Consider the following 26,366-nt stretch of genomic DNA (forward strand, 5'->3'; position numbering starts at 1 on the left):
TCATTAAGAAGGCAAACAATTCAATGCAGGTTATACATGTGTAGGCAGGCAAAACATATCCATATTAGTCATATTGCGAAAGAAAACAGAGACAAAAACAAATTCAAGAAAAATAAAGTAAAAAAGTATGATTCCATCTGTATTCAGATGCCATCAGTTCTTCTTTGGGGATGGATAGCATTTTTCATCCTAAGTCCTTCAGGGTTGTCTTGGATTGTTGTATTGCTGAGAATAGCTAGGTTATTCACAGCTGATCTTCTTATGTTATTACTGTTACTTTGTACACTGTACGTTTCACTTTGTATCAGCCCATACAAGTCTTTCCAGGTTTTTCTGAGAGCGTCCTGGTCATCATTTCTTATAGTACAGTAGTGTTCCATCATCATCACCTGTCACAGCTTGTTCAGCCATTCCCCAATTGATGGGCATTCTCTTAATTTCTAATTCTTTGCCCCCAGAAAAGAGCTGCTCTCAATATTTTTGTACATATAGGTCCTTTTCCTTTTTGTTTTTGTATCTCTTTTGGGATACAGACCTAGTAGTGGTATTGCTAGGTCAAAGGGTCTGCATGGCTTTAGACTTTTGGGCATAGTTCAGATGAGATATTATTTGAAAAGTGCATAGCACAATGCCTGGCACATATTAGGCAGCTATATAACTGTTAGATTTTTTTTATTTCCCTCATCTTAATCCAGTGTTCTTTCCCACCACCCCACCGTTGGGGAAATATTATTGTCAGATATAGTAAACTGGTTAAAGAACCGGGTTGTTGTTGTTTTTTTAAGTCACAGCAGAAATAGTCCTTTTATTTATTTAGTTGAACTCAGTTATTTGGTATTTATGAGGAATTTGTGATTATCCTGACATGGTTGGTATTCCTTATTTCTACTGAATGGACAGCACAAAGTAGAGGCATCACTAAGATTTATGTTTAGGATTCATTATATAATGGAGCTCTACTATGAAGTGAAATTTTTAGTCAGATTTCCTCAGTTTATGTTATCAGAACTTTTCTTGTATGAATAGCAAATGCTGCCTTCACAAATTCTTTCCTTGATTCCTCTAGTTTGTAACAGCCTTCTACCTGCATTTAGGGAAGCTGGATTTTGAATCAGTTTCTTATCCCTGATACAAATGGCATGACTATGGGCTTATCAGTTAACCTCTGAACCTCAATTTCCTTACTTATAAAATGGAGATTTTGAAATGTATCACGGTGGCTGACCTTAGAGTCAGGAAGATCAGGCTTCTGAAAAACAAGAATTTTGACCCCCAGGACCTCTCAATACACCAGGCAAGCCTGTGATGGTCCTCTTCCAAATGAAGGATGAACCACATCACCACCCTGGACAACTGTGTAAGTTGACAAATTACAGAGTTGCTGATCTACATTGAAGATCCAACTATCCCTACACTGATGAAATCAGATCTGCACCTTTGTCTTTAGGACTTGCGTTACCGGGTTGTTACAAAAGAGGAAATAATACGATGCAGAGTGCTTTACAAACCTTTAAGCAATATGTAAATGTCAGTTATGATGATGATTGATTGATAACAGTCCTCCTCTTAGATTCTAAGCATAGGGTGAGTGTGATCAGACTTTCCAGAATTGTCTATCTTAGCACTTGGCCCAGCACAGAGTAGGCCTTTAATAAATACCTATTGAGGAAAGTGATGTGTTGGAGAAGATGTGGGAAAATTGGAACACTATAATGCGTTGTTGGTGGAATTGTGAATGGATCCAATCATTCTGGAGAACAACTTGGAACTATGCCTAAAGGGCTATAAAACTGTGCATCCAGCAATCCTTTGATCCAGCAATACCACTTCTAGGTTTGTATCCCAAAGAGATCATAAAAATGGGAAAAGGACCCACATGTACAAAAATATTTATAGCAGCTCTTTTTTTGATGATCAAGAATTGGAAGTCCAAGGGATGCCCATCAATTGGGGAATGGCTGAACAAGTTGTGTTATATGAATGTAATGGAATGCTACTGTTCCATAAAAAATGATGAGCAGGTAGACTTCAGAAAAACCTGGAAGGACTTTCATGAACTGTTGCAGGGTGAAATAAGCAGAACCAGGGAAACATTGTACACAGTAACAGCAAGATTGTGGAATGACTAACTTTGATAGACTTAGCTCTTTTCAATAATGCAATGGTCCAAGGAAATTCCAGAAGACTCAATGATGGAAAATGCTCTCCACCTCCAGAGAAGGAACCATGGAATCTCAATGCATATCATACTATTTTTCCTTTTTGTTTTTTTGTTTTTTTCTTTCTTGTGATTTTTCCCTTTGATTCTGATTCTTCTTTACAACATGACTAATGTGCAAATAAATAAGTAAATACCTGAACAAAGGAATGATTATACAAGTAGTGCCCAAAATTGTCTTTTATTAAAACATATTTAGAATTTGAACTTTTCAAAATGAGTGATATTTTACTGGATTTTCAAAGATATTCTTTAAATTACTATCTTAATATCCTTGAATGCCATATTGGCAAAGTGGATAGAGAGCTGGCTTCCTTCAGAGCCAGGAAAACCTGGTTTCAGGTTTCAGGCCTGAAAAAGGGAGAGATTCTCTCAGCTGAGATGGCTCTCTTCTCTCTACACCTGTCATTAAGCCTAGCCTGCCAACTTCTCTGACAACTTCAGAACTGATCCTTCCTCAAAAACCTAGTTACACAGGCCTCCTTAATCTTACTCTCTCCCAGCTTTCATATACGATCAAGTAGCAAGTCATGTTGTTCCTATTCTGGCAACAGAGCCATGACTAGCAATTTTTGCACTCAGGACAAACATTGCATAAGCACAACCTAAATTCCCTTGTGGGAGTAGAGGGCAGGAGCTACCTAGGCATGGTATTGAGTTTAGCTGTTTACATACTGCTCAACTGCTATCAATGACTGGGTACAAAGCCCCAACCCTACTTTGTTCTCCGCCTAGAAATATTTCTTGATCTCTTCCCACTTTTTCATTTCCCTGTAATAACCCCACTTTGGGCTTTCATTATCTATCATTTGGATACCAATGCACAACTTAGATTACACCATCCCTACTGCATACTGAATAAACATAAATTCTTTATCATGCTATTTAAGGCCCTCTGGAATCTGGCTCTAGTTCACTTTTCTAGTCTTCTTTAATCTACTTCCCTTGATGTACTCTACATTCCAGCTAGATTACTTTCTTTTCCCTTTATATCATCATTTCAATGTTTCTCCTCCAAAACGAAAACTTCCTTATAACGAAGAACTAAGCAAAACCACATAAAATGGGAGACCATATTTGCCAAGCTATAAAATGTTTTGTCTTACCAAGTTTTCTGCTTCTTTGTGGTAAAATATTAGGTTTCATTATCTGTTTTTGAAAACCTTGATTATTGATATATCTTGTCACTTAATCTCTTAATTCTCTGAGTAGCTAAGACTTTACGTTGAAGACAAGGCACTGATCTGCATTGGGAGAGAAGTAGCTTACACTTCTGAAATAAATCACAGGTTCAGCCTCTGCCCCCTAGGTAAATGTCAATTAACATTATGATTATTTTGGTATTACAGTGCTGTGTAGGAAGTCAGAGTAGAAAATAGGGTACAATTGTTCCTAGAGGCAGTCGTCCTTGCCCTTCCCTGTATATCCCTTTAATTCTAGTTGGCATCTGGACAAGCAGAGTGACAGTGCTTTGCAGTTGTGCAATCGTGAACGTGCTCTTTATTTATTGGTCTGTAAATTTGCGATGAGCACTGTTAAGAAGATAAAGAAGTGAGTTGTGAACTCTCCTGGATCAAAGGTTATATCACCTAACTTTCATAAGAATGTTATAATCTTATTTGACAGTGAACAGAGTATTGGACCAGAAGTCAGAAAAACTCTTCTTTTTGAGTTTAAATCTGGCCTCACACACATCCTAGCTCTGTGTCCCTGGGCCAGCCATTTCACCCCAGTTTCTTCATATGTGAAATGAGCTGGAGAAAGAAATGGCAAAAACCCCTCAAGTATCTTTGCCAAGAAAGCTTCAAGCCAGGTCACAAAGAGTTGGACACTACTGAAAAATGACTGAATAGCAGCAGCGATAATCCTATATCTTTACTTTCTTGTCATGCCTACTTTCTGCCCATGACAAAGAACAGTGGGAAATTAACCTTTTCAAGATGTTTTTTCATTGAACTTCTCTTCCTGCGCAGTAGAGATGTATGATTCTTACACTTAAAAAGCAATCAATCAGGGCATGGTTATTTTCATTATAGGGCCCTTCACCTTGCCCTTCATGATTCAGTTTACAAAAATTCAGCTTGTCACATGTCTGTTGTCTGAAGCAACACATACTATGCAGACATCTTGTGTTGGCAGAGAGTGCCTGTTGGTAGAGAAAATCCTGTTATGATTGTACCTTCTAGCCTGCTCAGCATAGAATAAAACTTTTTTTTTGATTTCTTGAGTTCTTACTTTGTGTTTACCTTGACCAATGATTTAGCCTTGTTTTCCAAGGTATGCTCTCCTGTGTTTAACTAGGCAAGTCAATGGCTTACGGCCTTCCAAAGCAACCTTTTCTTTTCTCTACTTCTTATAACTTCTCACTAGCAGTAGCCTGAAAAAGGGAGAGGTTCTGTCCGCTGAGATGGCTCTCTTCTCTCTACACCCATCATTAAGCCTAGCGTGACAACTTCTCTGACAACTTCAGAGAAAGATTCAGGTAATACTATGAGCTTCCTTAGAACGAAACAAACCATGACATTTCCAAATAAACCTTTCCCTTCTCCAACCACTTCTTCCCCCTAGAAGTCAGTGTTCCCGTGGAACAAAGGAAAGCAATGAAGCAAAAACAACTGAAACTGTGACTGAATCAGACTACCTATGCAACATTCATTCTATAAACATTTATTAAACTCCTACACGGAAGGCACTATGCAAGGTACTGGGGATACAAAAAGAGGCAAAAGATAGTCCCTTGTCCTCAAGGAGCTTACAATTCTAATGGAAGAAACAACCAACAAATAAATCTGTACAAAGCAAGTTTTATAGCCAATAAATAGGAAATAATTAACAGAGGGAAGGCACTGGAATTAAGAGGATTTGGGGAAGGTTTCTTGTAGGAGGTGAGATTTTAGTTGGGACTGCCCTACTAGTGTCGCACCTCAGTGTCAAAAAGTAGAGAGGTAGATTTATTTCATCATAGTCTGTTCTTGGGGTCCATTACTGGTTTTTCAATTACTTGACAGTTTAGCTTTATTTCATTGCTGGAATTGTGTTCATGGTTCAGTTTTTTCATTCTGCATCAGTTTATATGTCTTCCTATGTTTTTCCGAATTCCTCATATAACCTTTATTTTTTAAAAAAACTTTTTTATAGCTATTTTTGATTTTATATCACCTTTATCTCCCAGCATATTGCTCCCCCAACCCAGGAAGCAATTCCTTTAAACAAAGATTATAAAAGAGAATTTAAAAAGCTGTGCCACTAAACTAGCCAACACATCAGTTAAGAACAACATATGCAGAATTCTACATACTAGAATAACACAAACCTTAACCTCTGCAAAGAAGGATCAGAAGCGCAATTTCCTATCTTTTCTTGAAGGCCAAACTTGGTAATTATAATTATACAACTATACGTGAACAGGGGATTTTTCCATTTTATGACTTTTTCACTGCAACCCCCAATTTCCTTCTCTCACATTGCCCAGAGGCATACCAAGTTGACTTCACATGTTGGCATCATTTTTCTAGCTCTGTGTCTTTCTGTTTTCTTTGCTGGCTTCACACCTGCTCATTAGCAGCTGAGAAAACTCCTACTCTTTTCTCTCTGTCCTGAATCTCAGTCTCATAGCTCTAGGTCTGAGCTCCAGGCCTGAATCAAATACCTGACAACTAAAAGTTTCCACATGTTACCTCCTACTATTACTATTCAGTTTATCAAATTGATTCAGTTGTGTCCAACTTTTTGGGATCCCACTTGAGATTTTCTTGGCCAAGATACTTCAACAGATGAGAAAACTGAGGCAAACAGGGTTAAGTGTCTTGCCCAGGGGTCACACAGCTAAGTAAGTGTTTGAGGCTAGATTTGAACCCACAAAGATGAGTCTTCTGTATTCCAGGCCTGGCATTCTAGCCATTGCACCACCTAGTTGCCTCATCAAAGCACCTGTTTTATGTAAGGCACTATGATAAAATGCTGGTTACAGAGACAAAAAACAGTATTCTCCTTATTGCAACAGGTGGAATGTGGGCTCCTAAAATTTAAAGGAATTTAAAAATTTTGGAGTCTTGATTTGTTTCTCCTACCCTTTTACAGTTGCTTCATTTGCCTCTCCAAATGATTTTGTAACCCTGTATCCACCCTAGGGAGGGGAAAAGGAAACACATAAGACTTACGTGGTCAACGGGTTTTATGAAATGATATTCTTATAGACAACTGAAGGTGGGAGTAAGATGATACAGGCTTATAAATCTTCATCCAGGTTGGGGAAATGGGGTAGCAGTTCCAAATATTGGGGTGAGATAGCAGAAGCTCCTTTGATTGAAGTGCCATCCTGGCTCCAAAGCTGACATCTGAGATTTCCCTTTTTGTAAAGGAAAACTCCCATCTCTGCTGTGTTAGATATTTGTCCTTCTTTTTGGCATTCAGAGATAGTGATTGGCGGGGAGCCAAAAGTTATCTGCTACCTTCACTTCTACATGTCCCATTTGCGGTTTTTGAGCCCAGTGACTGTTTCATCTCTCAACTGGTGATGATAGGTGCTTATTGAATGGAATTCTCCTCCTACTTATCTGACCGATCCTGTTCATTATCCTTTCCTGATTTTCATCTTATCTCTTGCCCCCTAACTATGATTATCCCTCCTGAGAACTTTCTGCTTCTGTTTCTACACTCTCTGCCTTTGTGATATCATCAACTCCCAGGAATTCAGTTATCATCTCTACATAGTTAACTCTCAGGTCTATATATCCAGTCTAATTTCTTAGCTCAAGTCCCACATGCTACCTTCTGGACATCCCTACCCAGATGTCCCATGGGTATCTTAAACTCGACAAAGAACAAAGCAGAACTTATCTTTCTTCCTAAACCCACCCTTCCTTGAAATTTTCCTGTTTCTATTGAGGGCACCAGCATCCTCACAGTCACTTAAGTTCATAACCTCTGTCATCCTTAACTCTCTCCTCTACTTCACTCTCCCATAGTGAGTTAATTGCCAAGTCTCTATTGATTCTTTTTCCATAATATTTCTCCCATCTCTCTAGTCTCTACTTTCATGAGTATTATCCCAGTTCAGTGTTTTACTACCCCCTGACTGAACTATTTTGAAAGCCTAATTGGGCTACTTCCAGTCTCTCCTTTCTCCTATTATCCTCCACAGATCTGTCAAAATAGTCTTCCTAAGGCACAGGCCAATATACTACATAAAAGTCCAAGATAAAAATCCTAATCCTTGCCTTCCAGAAACTTATGTTCTAAACAGCTAGAATGGATAGCTGTGGACTGAGTTTGCCCTGGGCCTGGAACTGAGTTGTTCGTTTCCTCCCTCAGACATTTAACTAGCTGTATGATCTTCAAGCAAGTTATTTAACCTCTATTTGCCTCAGTTTCCTCAACTATAAAATGGGGATAAATAATAGCACTCACTTTCCAGGATTGTTGTAAGGATCAAATGAGATAATATTTGTAAAAGTGCTTAGGATAGAGTCTGGCACACAGTAGGTGCATAATGAATGCGTATTTTCTTCCTTCGTATAAGAAAAGACAACATATATACATGTAAGCACGTACAAAACAAATACAAGATTTTCTTGTTTGGAGGGGAAAGGGATCGTGACCATGTCATTCCTGTGCTCAAGTTTTTCCTGTTTCCCTTATTGCCTCCAGGATAGTATTTTACACTCCAACCAAACTGTGCTATTAACTGTGCCCCAAACTTAACAGAATCAAATTCTAATCTCCTACATCTGTGCCTTTTCAAGAATTATCCCTAATACCTATAATATGGGAGCTGCCTCTCCCAGAATCCTTATCATCCGTCACTTTTATTGCAAGAATTTTCAGGCTTCTTGCAAAGCCACTGCGTGAATAAGCCAGCACAGGTTACAGATAGGCGCCTTACAGTTTATCCGCTAGAATGTGGCACATTGCCTCAGATAGTGTTGGATATGTGTGCCTCACAGTTCTACAGATCATGTGTGCATGTGTATGTATACACACATGTACCTGATGGGGTACAGGCTCTGGGAAGCTCCTTGAATTCTCCTTGAATCTTCCCACTTGATTTAGCGTTCTCCTGAGGCCATAAGCCTTCCATTATCCATTATGGGTATACCCAAGTCTCTGTTACCCTTACCCTAGTCTAACCCTCCATTATTTGCTATCTTTAGATGCTTTCAGCTGCTTCCTACCCTTGATCCTATCTAAAACCTCATTTTCTTGGTTCCTGGCTTCCAATCTTTAGTCACCCTGGACTACTTGGCCAACCCTAGATCCCCGCCCTCCCTTCCCCCCCACATACAGTCTTTCTGTATATAAAATCCATCTTATTTACATGAAGGTATTCAGATTCAATCTGGCCTGCTTTACATGAGCTTTCCAAATATTCAGATTCCTTAAGAGTCTACCCAATATGGCGGATCTTTAAGAAACTTTGTTTTTCTTTGGCTGAAGGAAGTTTTGAGTTGAATTCATTCAGACAAGACCTGTGTGTCAGGGTCCCAGCATCCCTAAACCTCAACATGCCTATGTGTATATACATAAATACTTATCACCTAGATGGCACAGTGATTAGAGTGCCCTTCCTGGAGTCAGGAAAACCTGAGTTTAAATTCAGCCTTAGACCCTGGTCAAGTTACTTAATCTCAGTTTCCTCATAAGTAAAATGAAGTAGAGAAGGAAATGGCAAGCTCCCTTTAGTATCTAAGATAAAAATGGGATCATAAAGAGTCAGACAGGACTGCAAATGATTAAACAACCATAACATACTATCCATATGTTTATCTCTATCTCCTTATCTGTGCCTATATCTATCATTTATATTATCTCTCCTAAGCTACCTGACCCAGAAAGTTGATGAAATTAAATGGGAATTTTTTTTTGGAGTTTTGCAGAAGCCACCGACAACACATAAAGACCAGCAGATGACAAGGTTTAGAAACTCAGAAATGCATAAAATATATGCATAGTATTGTATAATATAGCCTGTGACCAAATTACTTAAGTCCAGATTTTAAAATAAGGTACTGGGAACACTCCATAAAAGAAAAAGAAAAAAAAAATTCAGACTTATTTGATATGAAAAGAGACCAAAAAATTTGGGCCTAACCCCAGTGATGTGGAAGTATGGATAACTAGTATATGAAAAATATTTTGCCAACCCTACAGCACTACATGATTTAAATGTTATTATTATGTTGGTCTTTAGTGTTGAGGTTTGGGGTACTTGGGACCCCAAAATACCAATACCCTGGGTCTTGCCCAAATGAATTTACCTCAAGCCCTCTTTTAGCGAAAGAAAAATAAAATTTATTAAAGATCTGACATATTAAGTTGACTCTTAAGCCTTTCCATTTGTGCTGCTTGTATTGACAGTGGTCAGATAGAATCTGAGCTAAATGAATCTGAGCACCTTCATGGAAGCAAGATGGTGTTTATATGTAGAAAGATTGTGGGAGGGGTCTAGGGGTGGTTTAGTAGTCTGGGAGAAGGGGTCTAGGGAGGGTCTTGAGGAGGAGTCTAAGGAATGTCTTGATGGGACTGGGATGACTTGAGGTCAGAACCAAGTGAGTGGGATTTTGACAGGATCCAGGGTGGGAAGCAGCAGCCAATAGAGGGCTAGGCTCTGTTAAGGGTAACAGATTGGGGCCTAGTGATAATGAAAGGCTTATGGCCTCAGGCAAACGCCAGATCAAGTAGGAAGGACAGTAGAAGGGGGTTCCCAGAGCCTATACTCCATCATCTAGGAATACTAAAATAAAGCTTATGCCTTTAAGGAGCTTAGTTGTTTAGGGGTTTTGGGGGGGAGGGGAATTCCTTTAAAAAATTAATTTGTATTGTTATTAATATTTCTTGTTTTCACATCATATTCATCCCTGAATGTGTCCCTGCTCTCTTATTCAACAAGTTACCTTCAATTTGTAACAGTAGATTAAGAAAGGGGAAGAAAGTTCAATATAACTAATCAGTACCATACAGTTTTAAAGTGTAGGTGCATGTTTTACACATGTAGTCCATCACTGCAAAGAAGGGAAGGAGGGAGGCAGGGGTGTGCTGGTAAAAAAAATGTATAGACAAAAAGAAATTAAGTTTAATCTTCATTATTAACATTTTCTCTAATACTTTCTTAAGTCTTGACAATCAACAAAATAATAAATGAAGTCATGATTTCTAGCGTGGGCCAATTTTCAGGGTATAAATTATCTCATGGTTGGAGCTGACAGCACACTTCCAGAAGGAGGTGAATTTTCTCATTTCTTCTTTGGGGCCAAATTTGCTCATTATAATTATACGTCTGTTTAGTTTGGGGTTTTTGTTCTTTTTTCCATTTGCCTTGTTGTCATTGGGTATACTGTTTTGCTGGTTTTGTTTAGTTCATTCTGCATCAGTTCATATAAGTTTTCCTATACTTCTCTGAATTCAGTGTCTTACAAAGCAATAGTATTCTATTACCATTATGTACCACCATATTGGCTATTCCCCAGTTGATTGGTGACTACTTTGTTTCCAGTTTGTTGCAGCTACAGAAAATTTTGCTATGTATATTTGGTTATATATGGGATCTTTCTGTCTCTATTCTCTTTGGGGTATATAGCTAGTAGTATCTGTGAGTCAAATGGCATGGACAGTTTGTCTTTTTTTTTTTAAACTTAATTCCAAATTTTTTTCCAGAATGATTAGACTAATTCACAGCTCTCAGGGTAAAGTTTAGATTCTTACAATGCCTAAGCAGATAAGTAGATACATGATGATTTTTAAATAATCCATTTTATTGATGCTTTTTGTCTTATAAGTCATTGGGTGGGGGTACCCTTCCTCCACCTCACCCCCACCTCAATGGTCCCTTGTGTCAGAGAGTAACAGTTAAACTAGTATGTCTGCTAGCATAATATATATGAGCTTCTTCCAGGAGTCAGGTGGCAGGTGTTAGGAGGGCTCATTTATAGAGGGGGATCTGGAAAGATTTTCTTTTTTTTTTTTTCACATTTGTTACAAGGGATTTATTTTTGTTTATTTTTCCCACTGAGGGGAGGGTTAAGAAGGAGAAAAATAAATGTCTGATAATTTAAAAAAATTTTACATACAGTGGAATAGTCAATCAACCAGCATTTCTTTTTTTTTTTTAAATTAATTTATTTAACTTTTAACATTCATTTTCACAAAATTTTGGGTTCCAAATTTTCTCCCCATTTGTCCCCTCCCCCCACCATAAAATACCGAGCATTCTAATTGCCCCTATTACCAATCTGCCCTATCTTCTATCATCCCTCCCTTCCATTGTCCCCATCTTGTCTTTTGTCCTGTAGGGCCAGATAACTTTCTATACTCCATTACCTGTATTTCTTATTTCCTAGTAGCAAGAACAGTATTCAACAGTTGTTCCTAAAACTTTGAGATCCAACTTCTCTTCATCCCTCCCTCCCCACCCATTCCTTTTGGAAGGCAAGCAATTCAACATAGGCCATATCTGTGTAGTTTTGCAAATGACTTCTATAACAGTCATGTTGTGTAAGACTAACTACATTTCCCTCCATCCTATCCTGCCCCCCATTGCTTCTATTCTCTCTTTGGATCCTGCCCCTCCCCAAGAGTGTTGACTTCAAATTGCTCCCTCCTCCCATTGCCCTCCCTTCCATCATCCCCCCCCCCCCCGTTTATCCCCTTCTCCCCTTGTAAGATAGGTTTTCATACCAAAATGAGTGTGCATTTTATTCCTTTCTTTAGTCAAATGTGATGAGTAAACTTCATGTTTTTCTCTCACCTCCCCTCTTTTTCCCTCCACTGAAAAGTCTTTTGCTTGCCTCTTTTATGAGAGATAATTTGCCCCATTCCATTTCTCCCTTTCTCCTCCCAATATATTTCTCTCTCACCCCTTAATTTCATTTTTTAAGATATGATCCCATCCTATTCAATTCACTCTGTGCTGTGTGTGTGTGTGTGTGTGTATGTGTATGTGTGTAATCCCACCAACTACCCTGATACTGAAAAGTTTCAAGAGTTACAAATATTGTCTTTCCATGTAGGAATGTAAGCAGTTCAACTTTATTAAGTGCCTTATGACTTCTCTTTGCTGTTTACCTTTTCATGCTTCTCTTCATTCTTGTGTTTGAAAGTCAAATTTTCTTTTCAGCTCTGGTCTTTTCATCAAGAATGCTTGAAAGTCCTCTATTTCATTGAAAGACTATTTTTTCCCCTGAAGTATTATACTCAGTTTTGCTGGGTAGGTGATTCTTGGTTTTAGTCCTAGTTCCTTTGACTTCTGGAATATCTTATTCCACACCCTTCGATCCCTTAATGTAGAAGCTACTAGATCTTGTGTTATCCTGATTGTATTTCCACAGTACTTGAATTGTTTCTTTCTAGCTGCTTGCAATATTTTCTCCTTGACCAGGGAACTCTGGAATTTTGCCACAATGTTCTTAGGAGTTTCTCTTTTTGGATCTCTTTCAGGCGGTGATCAGTGGATTCCTTGAATACTTATTTTGCCCTCTGGTTCTAGAATATCAGGGTAGTTTTCCTTGATAATTTCATGAAAGGTGATATCTAGGCTCTTTTTTTGATCATGGCTTTCAGGTAGGCCCATAATTTTTAAATTGTCTCTCCTGGATCTATTTTCCAGGTCAGTTGTTTTTCCAATGAGATATTTCACATTATCTTCCATTTTTTCATTCTTTTGGTTTTGTTTTGTGATTTCTTGGTTTCTCATAAAGTCATTAGCCTCCATCTGTTCCATTCTAATTTTTAAAGAACTATTTTCTTCATTGAGCTTTTGAACCTTCTTTTCCATTTGGCTAATTCTGCTCTTTAAAGCATTCTTCTCCTCATTAGCTTTTTGAACCTCTTTTGCCAATTGAGTTAGCCTATTTTTCAAGATGTTATTTTCTTCAGCATTTTTTTGGGTCTCCTTTAGCAGGGTATTGACCTGCTTCTCATGCTTTTCTTGCATCTCTCTCATTTCTCTTCCCAGTTTTTCCTCCACCTCTCTAACTTGATTTTCAAAATCGTTTTTGAGCTCTTCCATGGCCTGAGCCCATTGAATATTAATTATGGATGTTTGGGATACAGAAGCCTTGACGTTTATATCTTTCCCTGATGGTAAGCATTGTTCTTCCTCATCAGAAAGGGTGGGAGGAGATATCTGTTCACCAAGAAAGTAACTTTCTATGGTCTTATTTTTTTTTCCTTTTCTGGGCATTTTCCCAGCCAGTTACTTGACTTCTGAGTTTCCTTTCCACACCCATCACACCTCCAGATCCGCCCAGCCAGCGCTTGGGGTCTGAGATTCAAATGCTGCTTCCCAGCCTCAAGGCTTTCAGTGGGGGGAGGGGGGGAGAGAGGAGTGGGGGCAGTGCAGGGCTGCTATTCAGTGTGAGATTAAGTTCAGGTGCTCAGGTGGGGGGCAGGGCCACCACACAGGCTCAGTTCCCTCAGGGGTTTACAGGGAGACCTTCAGCAATGTATCCGAGCTCCTGCCTGCTTTGGGAGCCCCTGTTTGCTGCTGCCTCCCGAGGGGGCCTGAGTTATGGAGACACTCTGCTCCCCTCTCCACAAGCCAAAAAGATTCTGTCACTGACCTGTGGGTGGAGGGACCTGTGCAGCTGCTGGAGATTCTGTCCCTGAAGCCTGCTTGGCTCTGCTCCTCTCGGTGCCACACAGCCGAGACAGGGCTGGACTCTTCTCCAAGTCTGGGGCACGACAGACCTTTCGGGTCAGTTTTTCAGGGCTCTCTGAAACAGATATCTCCTCCACTCCATTGTTCTGTGGCTTCTGCTGCTCCAGAATTTGTTGGGAGTTCTTCTTTACAGGTAATTTATGGGCTGTGGGTTCGGAGCTAGCATATGTGTATCTTTCTAGTCCGCCATCTTGGCTCCTCCCCCAAGATTTTCTTTTTTTTTTCCTTTTTTCTTTTTTTATTATTTTATTTGTTTTCAGTGTTCTACAATCACTTCCATATAACTTAGATTTTTTCCTCCTCCCTTCCCCTCCCTCCTTCCTCCCTCCCTGAGTCGGCATACAATTTTATATAGTTTCTACACGTATATTCCTATTAAATACGTTTTCACCTTAGTCATGTTACATAGAAGAATTAAAATGAATGGGAGAAATCATAAAACAAACCAAAATGTAATACAAAAGAAAATAATCTGCTACATTCTGTGATCAAATTCCATAGTTCTTTCTCTGGATGCAGAAGGCATTTTGCCTTAAGAGACTACTGGAAATATTTTAAGTCCTTGCATTGCAATGAAGTTCTAAGTCTACCAGAAAAAATCCTCACATACTGTTGTTGTTGCTGTGTATAAAGTTCTCCTGGTTCTGCTCCTTTCACTCAGTATCAGTTCATATAAGTCTTTCCAGGCCACTCTGAAGCCTTCCTGTTCATCATTTCTTACATCACAATAGTATTCCATTACATTCATATACCACAAATTATTCAACCATTCCCCAATTGATGGGCATCCCCTTGATTTCCCATTTTTGGCCATCACAAAGAGTGCTGCTATAAATATTTTTGGACATATGGGACCCTTTCCCATTTTTATGATCTCTTGGGGATGTAGTCCTAGAAGCAGTATTGCTGAGTCAAAGGGTATGCACATTTTTGTAGCCCTTTAGGCATAGTTCCAAATTGCACTCCAGAATGTCTGGATCAGCTCTCAGCTCCAGCAACAATGAATTAGTGTTCCAACTCTCCCATGTCTTCTCTAACATTTATCATCATCCTGTTTTGTCATGTTAGCCAATTTGATAGGTGTGATGTGGTATCTCAGAGTTGTTTTGATTTGCATCTTTCTAATCAATAGTGATTTAGAGCATTTTTTCATATGACTATAGATAGTTTTGATTTCTTCCTCTGAAAACTGCCTGTTCATAATCTTTGACCATTTATCAATTGGGGAAAGACTTGTATTCATAAAAATTTGACTCAGTTATCTATATATTTTCAAAATGAGACCTTTATCAGAGATACTAGTTGCAAAAATTCTTTCCCAGTTTTCTGCTTCCCTCCTAATCTTAGTTGCATTGGGTTTGTTTGTGCAAAAACATTTCAATTTAATGTAATCAAAATTATCCATTTTGCACTTCGTAATGTTTTCTATCTCTTGTTTAGTCAAAAATTCTTCCCTTCTTCATAAATCTGATAAATACACTATTCCTTGCTGGAAAGATTTTCTGAGGGAAAAATGTGAAGTAAGGCTGGAAAGGTAGGCTTGGGGTTAGATTATGGAGGGCTTAAGATATCAAGCAACTTTGTGGAGGACTCAGAGGGAGAAGAGATGACTCCATTGCAGTAGTCCAAGTCACAGATAGTGAAGGACAGTGAAGGACTGAGTTTGTGTGGCAGCTATGGGATTGAAAAGAAGGGACAGATAAAAGCCTGTAGGTAGAATCAACCAGAACTAAAAGATAACAGTGGCTGGGAAGCGGAAAAGGGGGGAGAATGTTTAGGAGAGGACTGAGCAACTAACTGAGCCCTTCTCCAGGCTTAGGGCACCCTTTGGGGCATTCAAGCTACTGGCCCTGATGGGGTGCTTGGTTGCATGTACATGGACCCCGATTCTAAAATCACATTTTTCTTTAAAAATCACATTTCTCCCTAGCCTCAAAATACTATCTCAGGTAGTTTCTCTCCATTCTAAGGACACAGGCTGCCCTAGCAACAACCGTTATCTCCCTACTATGGTAGACAACTGCACCTGTAGAACGCATTAGGCTTAACCAGCTGTGTACTGGCTGAATGGGCTGTGCACTGGGTCATAATGACATTTACTACTCACTCACCAATCATGTATATCCTAGACTCAGACATACCTATACTCCCTTACATTAATCTTGTCTAACAAGACGTTGACGAGAGAAGCCTGGTTTTTCCTGGTCAGCCTTGACCATTGGTTGACTTAGTGATGTTTCAGGCCTAAAACCACACCCCCAGGTTACCCACCCCCCCAGGCTATTTCCTGATGAATTTTGGGTAAAATGCCTGTGCAGTAGATACCAAAAGTGCATATTCCTTTAAGAACTGACCACTCCTTAACCACTCCCTAATCCTACCCCCAAACACCTAGTTAGCATATTTGGCACAAGTAATACTATAGAATATACTGTGTAAATTTTCCCTGTACCCCTCTAAGGTTGCAGGTTCCCTAAGAACTCTTGCCCCCTGAAAAGCGTAATAAATCTTTACCTTGATTTCAACCATACCTGAGTCTGTGAATTCTTCTCCAGATGACCTGCCCTGGTACCCTGGTCTTTGTGGAGGTCTCACACCCCTTTCCAGCCCTCATCAGTCCCACTCATCTTGGGCAGGTTTCTGCACAGGCTGGAGGAGGACACAGCCCAAGTGCTGGTTCTGGAGCCACTTAAGGCACTGCCCACCCTCGAGTTTGTCCTTTGCCAGCTCATGGAAAAAGTGCAACACCCTAGGCATGGCGACATCATCGCAGTTGAAATAGAAACCCAGGGATAGGTAGGAGTGGGAGGCCTGCAGGTACAGGTTGGTCAAGTGGTGACAGCTGCCTTGGCCTTGGAGGAGTTTTGGCAGATCTGGGAGCTAGAGTTCATGGCACCAACAGTGAAGGGAGGAGGCAGCTGGTACCAGAGGTTGGGGACAGATGGTCTTGGAGGCTGGGGGAGGGGAATGGTCCCAGGGGCTGGAGGGCTGCAGAAAGGTGAAGTTTAAAAGCAAGGAGAGCTGAGGGGACCCCAGATCTGTTCCTTGCAAACACTGTTGAAGCAAGAACCATAGCTGGGTGCACTGGTGTGTGCTTGTCATTTCTTATAGCACAATAGTATTCCATCACAATCATATACCACAGCTTCTTTAGCCATTGCCCACTTGATAGACATCCTAGGGAAAGTTTTAAGTATGGGGAGCCATGGGCATATCTATATAAGAAGCAAGGAACTAATGAGTAGAAAGGGAGAGACTGAAGATGAGAGGGGGAAAGGAATGGCTTAGGACAAAAATCTAAGAAGAAACAAGAGGATGGAATCAAAGATAAGGTTGGAAAGGGATAGCCTTGACCAAGAGAAGGACTACCTCTGTTTTGGGGACTAGAATACAGGAGACATAGAATAAATGTGTATAAGCATTCAGAAGCATGGATAGGGGAGATGAGAGAGCTCATAGTGGATGGCCTCAATTTTTTACTTGATAACAGGAGGCAGCAAGGTGGAAAAAGTGCTGACTTGAATCCTGACTTGGTTCTTTAGACTTCATAACCTTGAAAAAATCTTATAACTTCTCCAGTCTCCCTTTCTTTGTCTGAGGGAATTGGATCAGATAATGTTTGACAGCCCTGAAACTATTATCCCATGATAATACCTCTCTGTGGGAAAGGTAAAGGGAACTTATCTTGAGATCATTATCTTGAGAAAGAACCTTTGGGGACACCTAGTTCAAACCTCTCATTTTACAAATGGGGAAACTGAGGCCCAAGGAGGGTAAGCGTTTTGCCAGAGGTCACACAGAAGTAAGCATCTGAGAGATAGGATTTGAACTCTTGCACAGAGGCATTCTATGAATATTTGTCGATGAAAACGAAACAAAACAACGGGGACAAAGGTGGTGGAGAGAGCAGTAAAAGAGCTGGTTCCAGCAGCGTGGAACTATAACTGTCAGTGGATGACCTGAAGGTCCCAATCCATATTCTTATGCTTACATATCACTCACTGGATCTGAATGGCACTAATTGACTGGCCTCAGAGCTTGGCTTGAAAAATGAGGGAGAGAGACTTGGAAGTAACTCAGTCACTAAGATCTTGATGTGGTGATGTAGAAAACTTGCCCTCTAAGCCCCACTCCATTTCTTGACTTCACTGTATTTTTTGCCAAGGCACAACCATGCTTTCAGTCACCCATGTTTTACATCTCTAGATGCCATCCTGGATTCATCATTCTTGCTCATCCTCCACCTCCCCTATGCGTGACTTTGGGTTAGTCACTTAACCTCTTAGACCTATTTCCTCATCTGTATAAGGGATTACACAAGATACTCTTTCAGCTTCCTTTGAGCTCTAAATCTATGATCTTATGATTCAATCAATCTCCAGATCTTGTAAATTGTGTCTCTACCACATCTCTCACATCTGGCCCTCCCCTCTCTATTCCCACAGCCAGTACCTCAGCTCAAGCCTGTATTACCTCTTGCCTGGTAATAACTCAACCCAAATTCCAAATGACTGTTGTATTAATGTTTTTAAAATGTAGATCTGACTTTGTCATTCCCTGCATCCCAGAAGAACCTTATTGCTTCTAGAATCAAATATACACTCTTCTGTTTGCTTTTAAACCCCCTCACAAACTGACTCCAACCCATCTCTAAGGCATGATTACACATTAACCCCCCTCACACACATAACCCTGTGTTCCAGTCAGATCAGTCTATTTGATATTCTTTGTCCACTTAATTTGTGAGAGGTGGTGCTATGGATAGAGTGTTGGACCTGGACTCAGAAATACCTGAGTCTAAATACAGAGTCAGACGCTTAGCAGCTGTGTGACCCTGGACAAGTCACTTAATCTCTATTGCCTCAATTTTCTCATCTATGAAATATATATATATAACTAATATATTTAATAATATATATATATATAAAATCATAATCCCAACTCCCAGAGTGTGAGGATCAAATTAAGTAATACTGTATAAAGCTCTTAGCACAGTGCCTGTCACAAGGTAAGCACTATGTAAACGTTAGCTATTATTAATAATTATATTATGTTTCAGAGCTGGAACACTGGAAGGTGAAGTGACTTGTCCAGGATCACACAGCCCATCCGTTTCAGGGGCAAGGGAGAACTTGAACTCATATCTGCCTGATTCTTTGACTCTTTCTGCCTCTACTATGTCAAACTGCTTGGCATGTTTGTTGTACAGTCATTTCAGTCATATCTGACTCTTTGTGACCTTTGTGACTCTTTGGGGTTTCTTGGCAAAGATACTAGAATGGTTTTCCATTTCCTTCTTCAGCTCATTTTATAGATGAGGAAACTGAGACAAACAGGAATAAGTGACTTGTCCAGGATCACAGAGCTAGTAAGTGTCTGAGGCTGGATTTGAACTTAGGAAAATGAATCTTTCTGACTCCAGGCCTGACACTCTATCCACTGCACCTTCTAGCTGTGCTTGACATACAGTGGGGTTCAAATAAGTACTCATTGAATTTAATAAAATGGATGGAACCAAACACCAAAAGAGGAAAGATTGGGGAGGTCTCCAAATGTCTAAAATTCATCCTTTTGTGGCGGTGCTTCCAACCAGTTGTATCTGTAAGTCTCAGGTTTTTACAGCATTGCATCTTTTGTTTCCTGCAAATTAACTGGGTTCTTCAAACCCTGTCTGATTACAGGCACTAAAAGGATGCTTCCCAGAGCTGGGATCTATTACTTTCCTTGGGAGATCAGTTCTGGTGTAGTCCCAGAAGGAGAAACTGTGAGAACGTTTGGCAGGTGAGTGTGGGTCTCATCTTTCCTTCTGTGCAATCTTTTTCTTTAAGACTGTCCTTTTGAACTTGATTAAGGGCCTGGCTAGAGGCAGTAACAATTCTCCTTTCACTTAATTTTAGGTTCCATTGTTATGATATGGTTCGGTCCAGAGTTACTTTAGTTGCTCAGCATGAATCGGTCCAGCATCAGGTCTACATCTGTACCAAGTTGGTGGAGCCATTCCAAGCCCAGCCAGGGTCCCTGTATATTGTACTGGGGGAGTATGAACGGAGCAATGGTGAGCACCGACCTTGGAATCTTTGTCTCTCTGGGGCATAATAGCTTGGGAACACCCTGGGATCCCCCAGGAGTCAAGGCTAACCTTGTCATAGTGAATGTTACAACAGTGCTTTCTTCACTGACCTTTGCATTATCAACCCTAGAGCACAGAAACTCCCTTATATGATGATTGGGCAAAGTATTTGATATCAGGTGTGATTGTCTTGAAGGTCTCAGGTTAGAAGCAAGGAAAGTAGATTGTGCAGAGGATGAAAAGAAACAACTGGGGTGAAGAGAGGGGGGAAGAGGCAGGAAGGTGGGGAGAGAGGTGGTGGTGGTGGTGAAGGGAATATTAATTGGGAACATAATACAGAAGAGGTCGGGAAAGGGAGTCAGTCACCTTTGACCTTACAGTGTTTGTTTGCTAGTTCCTAGGACTTTGTTCATTCTCCCTTGGAGAAACTAGGGTAACGGTGGTTTCTGAGGACTTTGACACTCCGGGGATTTCACTGAGAAGCTGATTTCACCAGCAGTAAGAAGGACTTTACTCCTAATTGCTTGACCTCATCTTCCCTTTGGCACACTGCTTTTCAACTGGGGCAGGGAGAAAGGAACACACACCCAGAATAGGATTTACCTAAGTAACACATTTAATTAAATTGAAATGACTTTCAATTTAAAATCATAATCCTGTTTAGATCTTCAAGTTTACAGATATCCAACCCATATGACTGATTGTGGAGAAGGACAGGGGTGAGTGAGAAAGACCTTTTGCAAAGATGAAATAACCCCCAACTTCGGAGCATTGCCCTCAAGTGTTACCTGGACCTTGTCCTGTGTTCTAGCTAGAGGTACAGCATGTCTCTAGTGAGATTTCAGGACTCTGGGTAACCTCCTGGGGGTTCTTCAGAAAGACAACAAATTAAAGTGAAATTTTAAAGGTCATAAACTTGGTGAGTTTTGTGGTCAGAGAAGAGGAAAAACAAATGAACATAAAGGCACACCAACAGTGCCTGCCTTGCAAAGATCTGGCAGGGAAGGTGGGAGAGGTCCTTTCTGTGATCTCTTCTTTAGGACCTCCAATTTTTCTTTTTACTTGCCTGGTAGTATTGGAAAAGATAAAGAACACTACTTGGAAAAGAGCAGAGAGTGTGGGAAAGGGGCTGGAATTTTCTGTGGTAGCCAAAGACCTAGAAGCAAAGTTATAACATATCAGTGTTATGGAATACACTGGAGTGGTAAGAAATAACAAATTTGGGGCATTCAGAGAAATAAGGGGACACTTGCAAAATGAGGAGAATAAGCTAGATGTAAAGAAGTAAGTGAAAAAGGCTTAGACCTCTGAAGAGAAGACCTCCCAGCTCCTACCCTTGGTAGACTTTCCACTGATAGCACCCAATGACTGTGGAAGGTACTTTATGATTCTCCCTCCTTCCTCCTCTGTAGTAATAATAGCTGGTATCTATCAGTCCCTTTAAAATTTGCCAAAGCACTTTACAGATATTATCTGTTTGATCCTCACAACAGCTGTGGGAGGTAGGTGCTATTATTATCCCCAGATTATGGATGAGGAAACCAAGGTGGACAAAGCCCATCTATCAATATGCCTAACTGGTTTCTAAGCACTGTGCACTATACACTAATCAACTAGCTGGGCAGGTTCAAAGCTCCTTGGATTCATATGGGTCAAGGTCTTCCCACACACTCCATTCTTGTTGTTCAGGCATATGTAGATGTGCTGTGGCTACAGCACTAAGCCTTAAATTAGGAAGGCATTGTAAGCATTGTTATTTACACTTGTGAAAATGAAGATTCTGAGATGGGAAGGATTTTAACCAAAGTCACGTACTGGAGAAGTGTCCAAGCCAGAATTTGAATTCAGATCTCTATGACTCCAAGTCCAATCAGTGCTCTTTCTTTTTGCCTTTTAATGATGCCTTCTTCTTCTTTTTTTTACACCATAATCATTTCCTGGTATATCCTCCTTCCTCTTCCCTTCCTGAAAGAACCCTCCCTTGTAACAAAGCAGAACAGTCAAACAAAACCCATGAACATCAGGACTGAATTTAGCAAGGAAGGAGGAAAGGAAGGAAACCATTTCTATAACTCCTCCGACGTGCCAGGCTCTGTGCTGAGTGCTTTACAGATGTTATCTCATTTGATCCTCACAACCTCCCTGGAGGGTGAATGCTATTATTATCTCCATCTTACATTTGAAAAAACCGAGGTGAGCAGAGGTTAAGTGACTTGCCCAGAATCACATAGGTAGTAAATGCCGGAAACTCGATTTGAACTCAGGTCTTCCTGACCCCAGGTCCTGTGCTCTATTATCCATTGTACCACCTAGCTACCATTTATGCAATGTTTGGAATCTGTAGATGTCCCTCCCTCCCCCATGGATAGAAGTCGGTCTATTTTATTGCCTTCTTGAGTCAATATTTGCATTTCAGTGTAGTCTTCTTGCTTATAGTATTCTCCTGGTTTTGCAAATCTTCCTGGGGTTCTCTGAACTTGTCATATTTTTCATTTCTTACCATTCAGGATGCTGACATGTGACTGCTTCATTCAGTCCTCAAGGAAAGGGTACTGACTTTGCTTCCAGCCTTTGGCTACTGCAGCAAATCCCACCCCCTTCCCCACTCTCCAAACAGTTGGCTACTTCCTGTTCTCAATCATTTTCCAGCTGACTTATTGCTGATCACTGAGTGCCTCTTTTTCCTTTTCTTGATGCCCCTACCATCCTGCACCACATAATAAAGCTTGATGTTCCTCAGATGCCTCATACCCATCCTATTCCCCATTCCATTCCTACCTCTGTGTTATTTGAACACTCACTCTGTCAACCATGATAGTCACATCCCTATAATTTCGTACTGAGTAACTCTTCCTTTTTCCTTTACAGGGAAAAAATTGGGAATTTTAGTACAATCTAAATTGGGGGAGGAGGGTTTTCCCATAAGCCACAGAGAGAGAAGGTAAATTCATTAAAACTTAGTAAAACGCCTAAGAAAATGCAACAGTGGAAAAGCTTCAGAAATTCTGGCACAAACCATCAATGTTAATAGTGTAAGAGTGAAGTCACTTGGATTTTTACCTTGTGTTCTTCCTTTTGGACTCAGGGAGGTATATGGAAAACAGACTTCCAACTACCTAGGATCTACTTTTTGGCACCAGGTAAAGGGAAAATTTAGCAAATATCTTGTTCACTTGATCATTGCTGAGAATAGCTTGAAAGTTAGAATGTCATAGCTCAACATCATCTGTAAAATGGGATTAATAATACTTGTGACATCTACTTCACAAGATTTTTGGGTGTATTAAGATAATGGGTGTAATAATGCAAAGTCCTTTGCATGCATAATGTCAGTTATTTTTTGATGTCAAAGAAAAAGCATTATTACTAACACTGAACTCTGCAGTTTTAGGCTCAAGTATTTTGGACAATTTGTTCAATTTAATGTTAAACTAATATTCAAGTATTTCTGTCTTAGAGGGAGAGATGCCCAAATAAGTAGAGCTCTCTATGCCCTCTGATATGACTCTTTGCCCCAAGATAGTTTTAGGTGCCATTTATTATAGGAATCTTGAACAAAGAAAAGATATATTAAAACACAGATTGGGTTAATATTCAAGAGTAGTTGAGTAACCAGGTCACTCCCTCCTAGAGCAAACAAAGGGACCTCATTCCTTTCCTTGATTTCTTGACCCTTTCTCCTTTCTTGGTCAAGACCTCAGATGGTGAACAAGAACAGTTAAGTTTGGTGATCGCCCTCAATCCGTTTCCCCAAGAGAAACCTTCTGTCCTCAGACTTAGAACTCACTTTCCCAAGGGGCTTTTTCAAGGATTTCAGAAAAGGCTTTTTAGAGCAGAGAGAGAGTTTTTCTTAATCATTCTAGATAAACTTAGAAGGAGATTTTTAGTATGTTTCCACATTGGTATTGTCCAGTCACACAGCTACTAAATAAGGAAGTTATGACTAGAACAAATTGTAATAATGATTCCAAGTCTTTCCTAAAGGAAAATGAATGGAAAAGTGGATAGAGGGGTGGACTTGGAGTCATGGAGATCTGAGTTCCAGTCCTTCTTCACACACTCACTAGCTTTGTGACCCTGAGCAAGTCACTTTGTTCTGTGATCTTCAGTTTTCCCCATCTGTAGAATGGAAATAGGGCAGCTAGGGGGCACAGTGGATAGAGCTCCAGCCCTGGGGACCTGAATGCAAATCCAGCCTCAGACACTTACTAGCATTGTGATGCTAGGCAAGTCACTTAATGCTGTTTGCTTCACTTCCTCATATGTAAGATGAACCAGAGAAGGAAATGGCAAAGCATTTTAATGTCTTTGCCAAGAAAACCCCAAACAGGGTCACAAAGAGTCAGGCATGGCTGAAAAATGGCTGAACAACAACAAAACGGAGATAATAGTACTAGCTGGTAAAAAGAAGTTATGACTTGAGTCTGTGTTCAAGGATTCCAAATCTAGTTATCTTTTCAGTACGTCCAGTGTGTCGCTGTTGTTTGTCCTTCATTCTCAAAGAGGACCGTGACATCAGGAAGGTGATGCCATGACATGCGTGATAATGGGATTTAAGTGAGAGAGCAGGTAGATAACCAGTGTGGACCATTTAGGGCCACACGTTGTCCTGATTTGGCTTAGTTCTTCCTATTGCTCAAACGCGTCACTTCATTTTTGGTTATTCAGCACTTCTTATATGGGTCCCACAGTTTAAGAAGCACTGATGGGGTCATGAGTGGAAAAAGTATAAGAAACCCTGATTGTCGATAACTCATCAGTCACCACAGAATGGTGCCTATATGTGACAGGATGCCCCACTTCCAAGGTGACAACACACTCTTGAGTTTCAAAGCAACCTGCATTTTAGGACTGAATTCTGGGTCAGCTCACCCTAGGACTTATACTTGCTGGCTGCAATTACCTTGTAAAGGAAAAAGGCTGGACATAGGTTCAGAGCATACTAAAGCTGGAGGACATCTTCAGACCCTCTTCATTTTATTCAAGAGAAAATTATGACGTTGGGAAAAACTTTCTAACAACTGAAGTGGTTCAGAAGTGGGATGGGCTAATTTAAGGGCTGATGAGGTCCCATTCCACGAAGGTCTTCAAGTAGAGGGAGGACAACCGCTTGTCTGGTATGTTATAGTGGGGTTTCATACATGGATTAGACTAGATGGCTGTTAGGGTACCTTCCAACAGTCAAATTCTATTCCATGAATTGAGCCTCAGAGAATGGAAATAAATTGCATGAGGTCAGAAAGCAGAGTTGAGATTCACATCCAGGTCTTTTGATTCCAAATTCAGGGCTTTTTGCCCCATACATCTTTAACATGGAGTTGCTGATAATTCTGCCAGAAATAATCATCCTAAAAAAAAACTCCACCCTGCCACCAATGAATTCAGGAAAAAAGATCTTCAATTATTATTCTCTTGCAAGAGACTGGGTGATCTATAAGGAGGCACATTCTTTCAGACAATTACAAAGCCTTTTATCCCTTAACCCGATTCACATTTCCCTCCCCTGCTCCCCATTGGCTGGGTACTTCAGGATTCACAGCTTGTTCCCAACTACCTAATTCTCCACCCCACCCCCCCCAATTACATTTCACATTTCAGACCCCCCACCCCCATTCTCTTGATACTTTATTTAGTAAAGGAACGACAAACCATAAATACTTTTTAGAACAATTCCAACTCTGGATGTCTTCATCACTCAAATTTTATGATCTGCACAGCATGAGAAAGGAATTTTCTCAATTGCTAAGAGAGTTGACAAAAGTGTGAGTTGAAGGTTCAAGCCAGGATATCCATAAGAAAAGTCTGTTTATCTAAAATAGCAGTCCGGGTTAATGGGCCGCATCCTTCAAGAAACTTCACCTGACCTGGAGTTTTTGACACAGGAAAAAGGCCTGCTCAGAGAACAGAGAGAATGTCTGCTCTCAACCTCTGAGCCCCCTCCCCCCCTTCCCTGCCCCAATTTTTATTTCTTGAAGTAACTGATAAGTAGGAGACCTTCTGATGAGTAAGATTCCTTGGGTTTACATGATTTTTGTGGAAACAAAATTCAATCATCCCTTACAATTCCTAGCTCAGAAAACACCCCTGAGAGACACAGGATGGGATGCCATGTTAGGTAATAAGCATTTATTAAGCACCTAGTGTGTACCAGGCACTGTTCTTAGCACCGGTGCTACAAGGGAAGGCAAAAGACAGCGCTTGCCCCCAAGGAGGTCACAGTCTAATGGTATCTTTAGTAAGGTACTGAGAGAGAACTAGAATGGGAAGCCAGAAAGATTACTGTGTCAAACCTCAAACACCTTTTCATTTGTGACATCACTTTAACTCTGAGTCACCTCCCCACAACCCATCATCTTGAATATCCACTTAATCCCCTGACTAGGTTCACATGTACTTTCACCCACAAGGAGAGGCAAGCCTAGACC

At 40.4% G+C, this 26,366-nt stretch overlaps 1 protein-coding gene across 2 annotated transcripts in view; it reads left to right on the forward strand.

Moving 5' to 3' along the window:
- TEN1 (TEN1 subunit of CST complex) overlaps window positions 1–26,366 on the forward strand; it is a 34,911-nt gene that overhangs the window by 4,429 nt on the left and 4,116 nt on the right. For both annotated transcript variants that reach the window (XM_072645769.1, XM_072645768.1), the window contains 2 exons: window positions 19,553–19,652; window positions 19,769–19,926. In XM_072645769.1, coding sequence (XP_072501870.1) covers window positions 19,564–19,652; window positions 19,769–19,926 — 247 coding nt within the window. In that variant the 5' untranslated portion in view covers window positions 19,553–19,563. The remainder of the gene's footprint in view (window positions 1–19,552; window positions 19,653–19,768; window positions 19,927–26,366) is intronic.

The sequence above is a fragment of the Notamacropus eugenii genome, chromosome 2, assembly GCF_028372415.1.
Source record: "Notamacropus eugenii isolate mMacEug1 chromosome 2, mMacEug1.pri_v2, whole genome shotgun sequence".
NCBI classification, from domain to species: Eukaryota; Metazoa; Chordata; class Mammalia; order Diprotodontia; family Macropodidae; genus Notamacropus; species Notamacropus eugenii.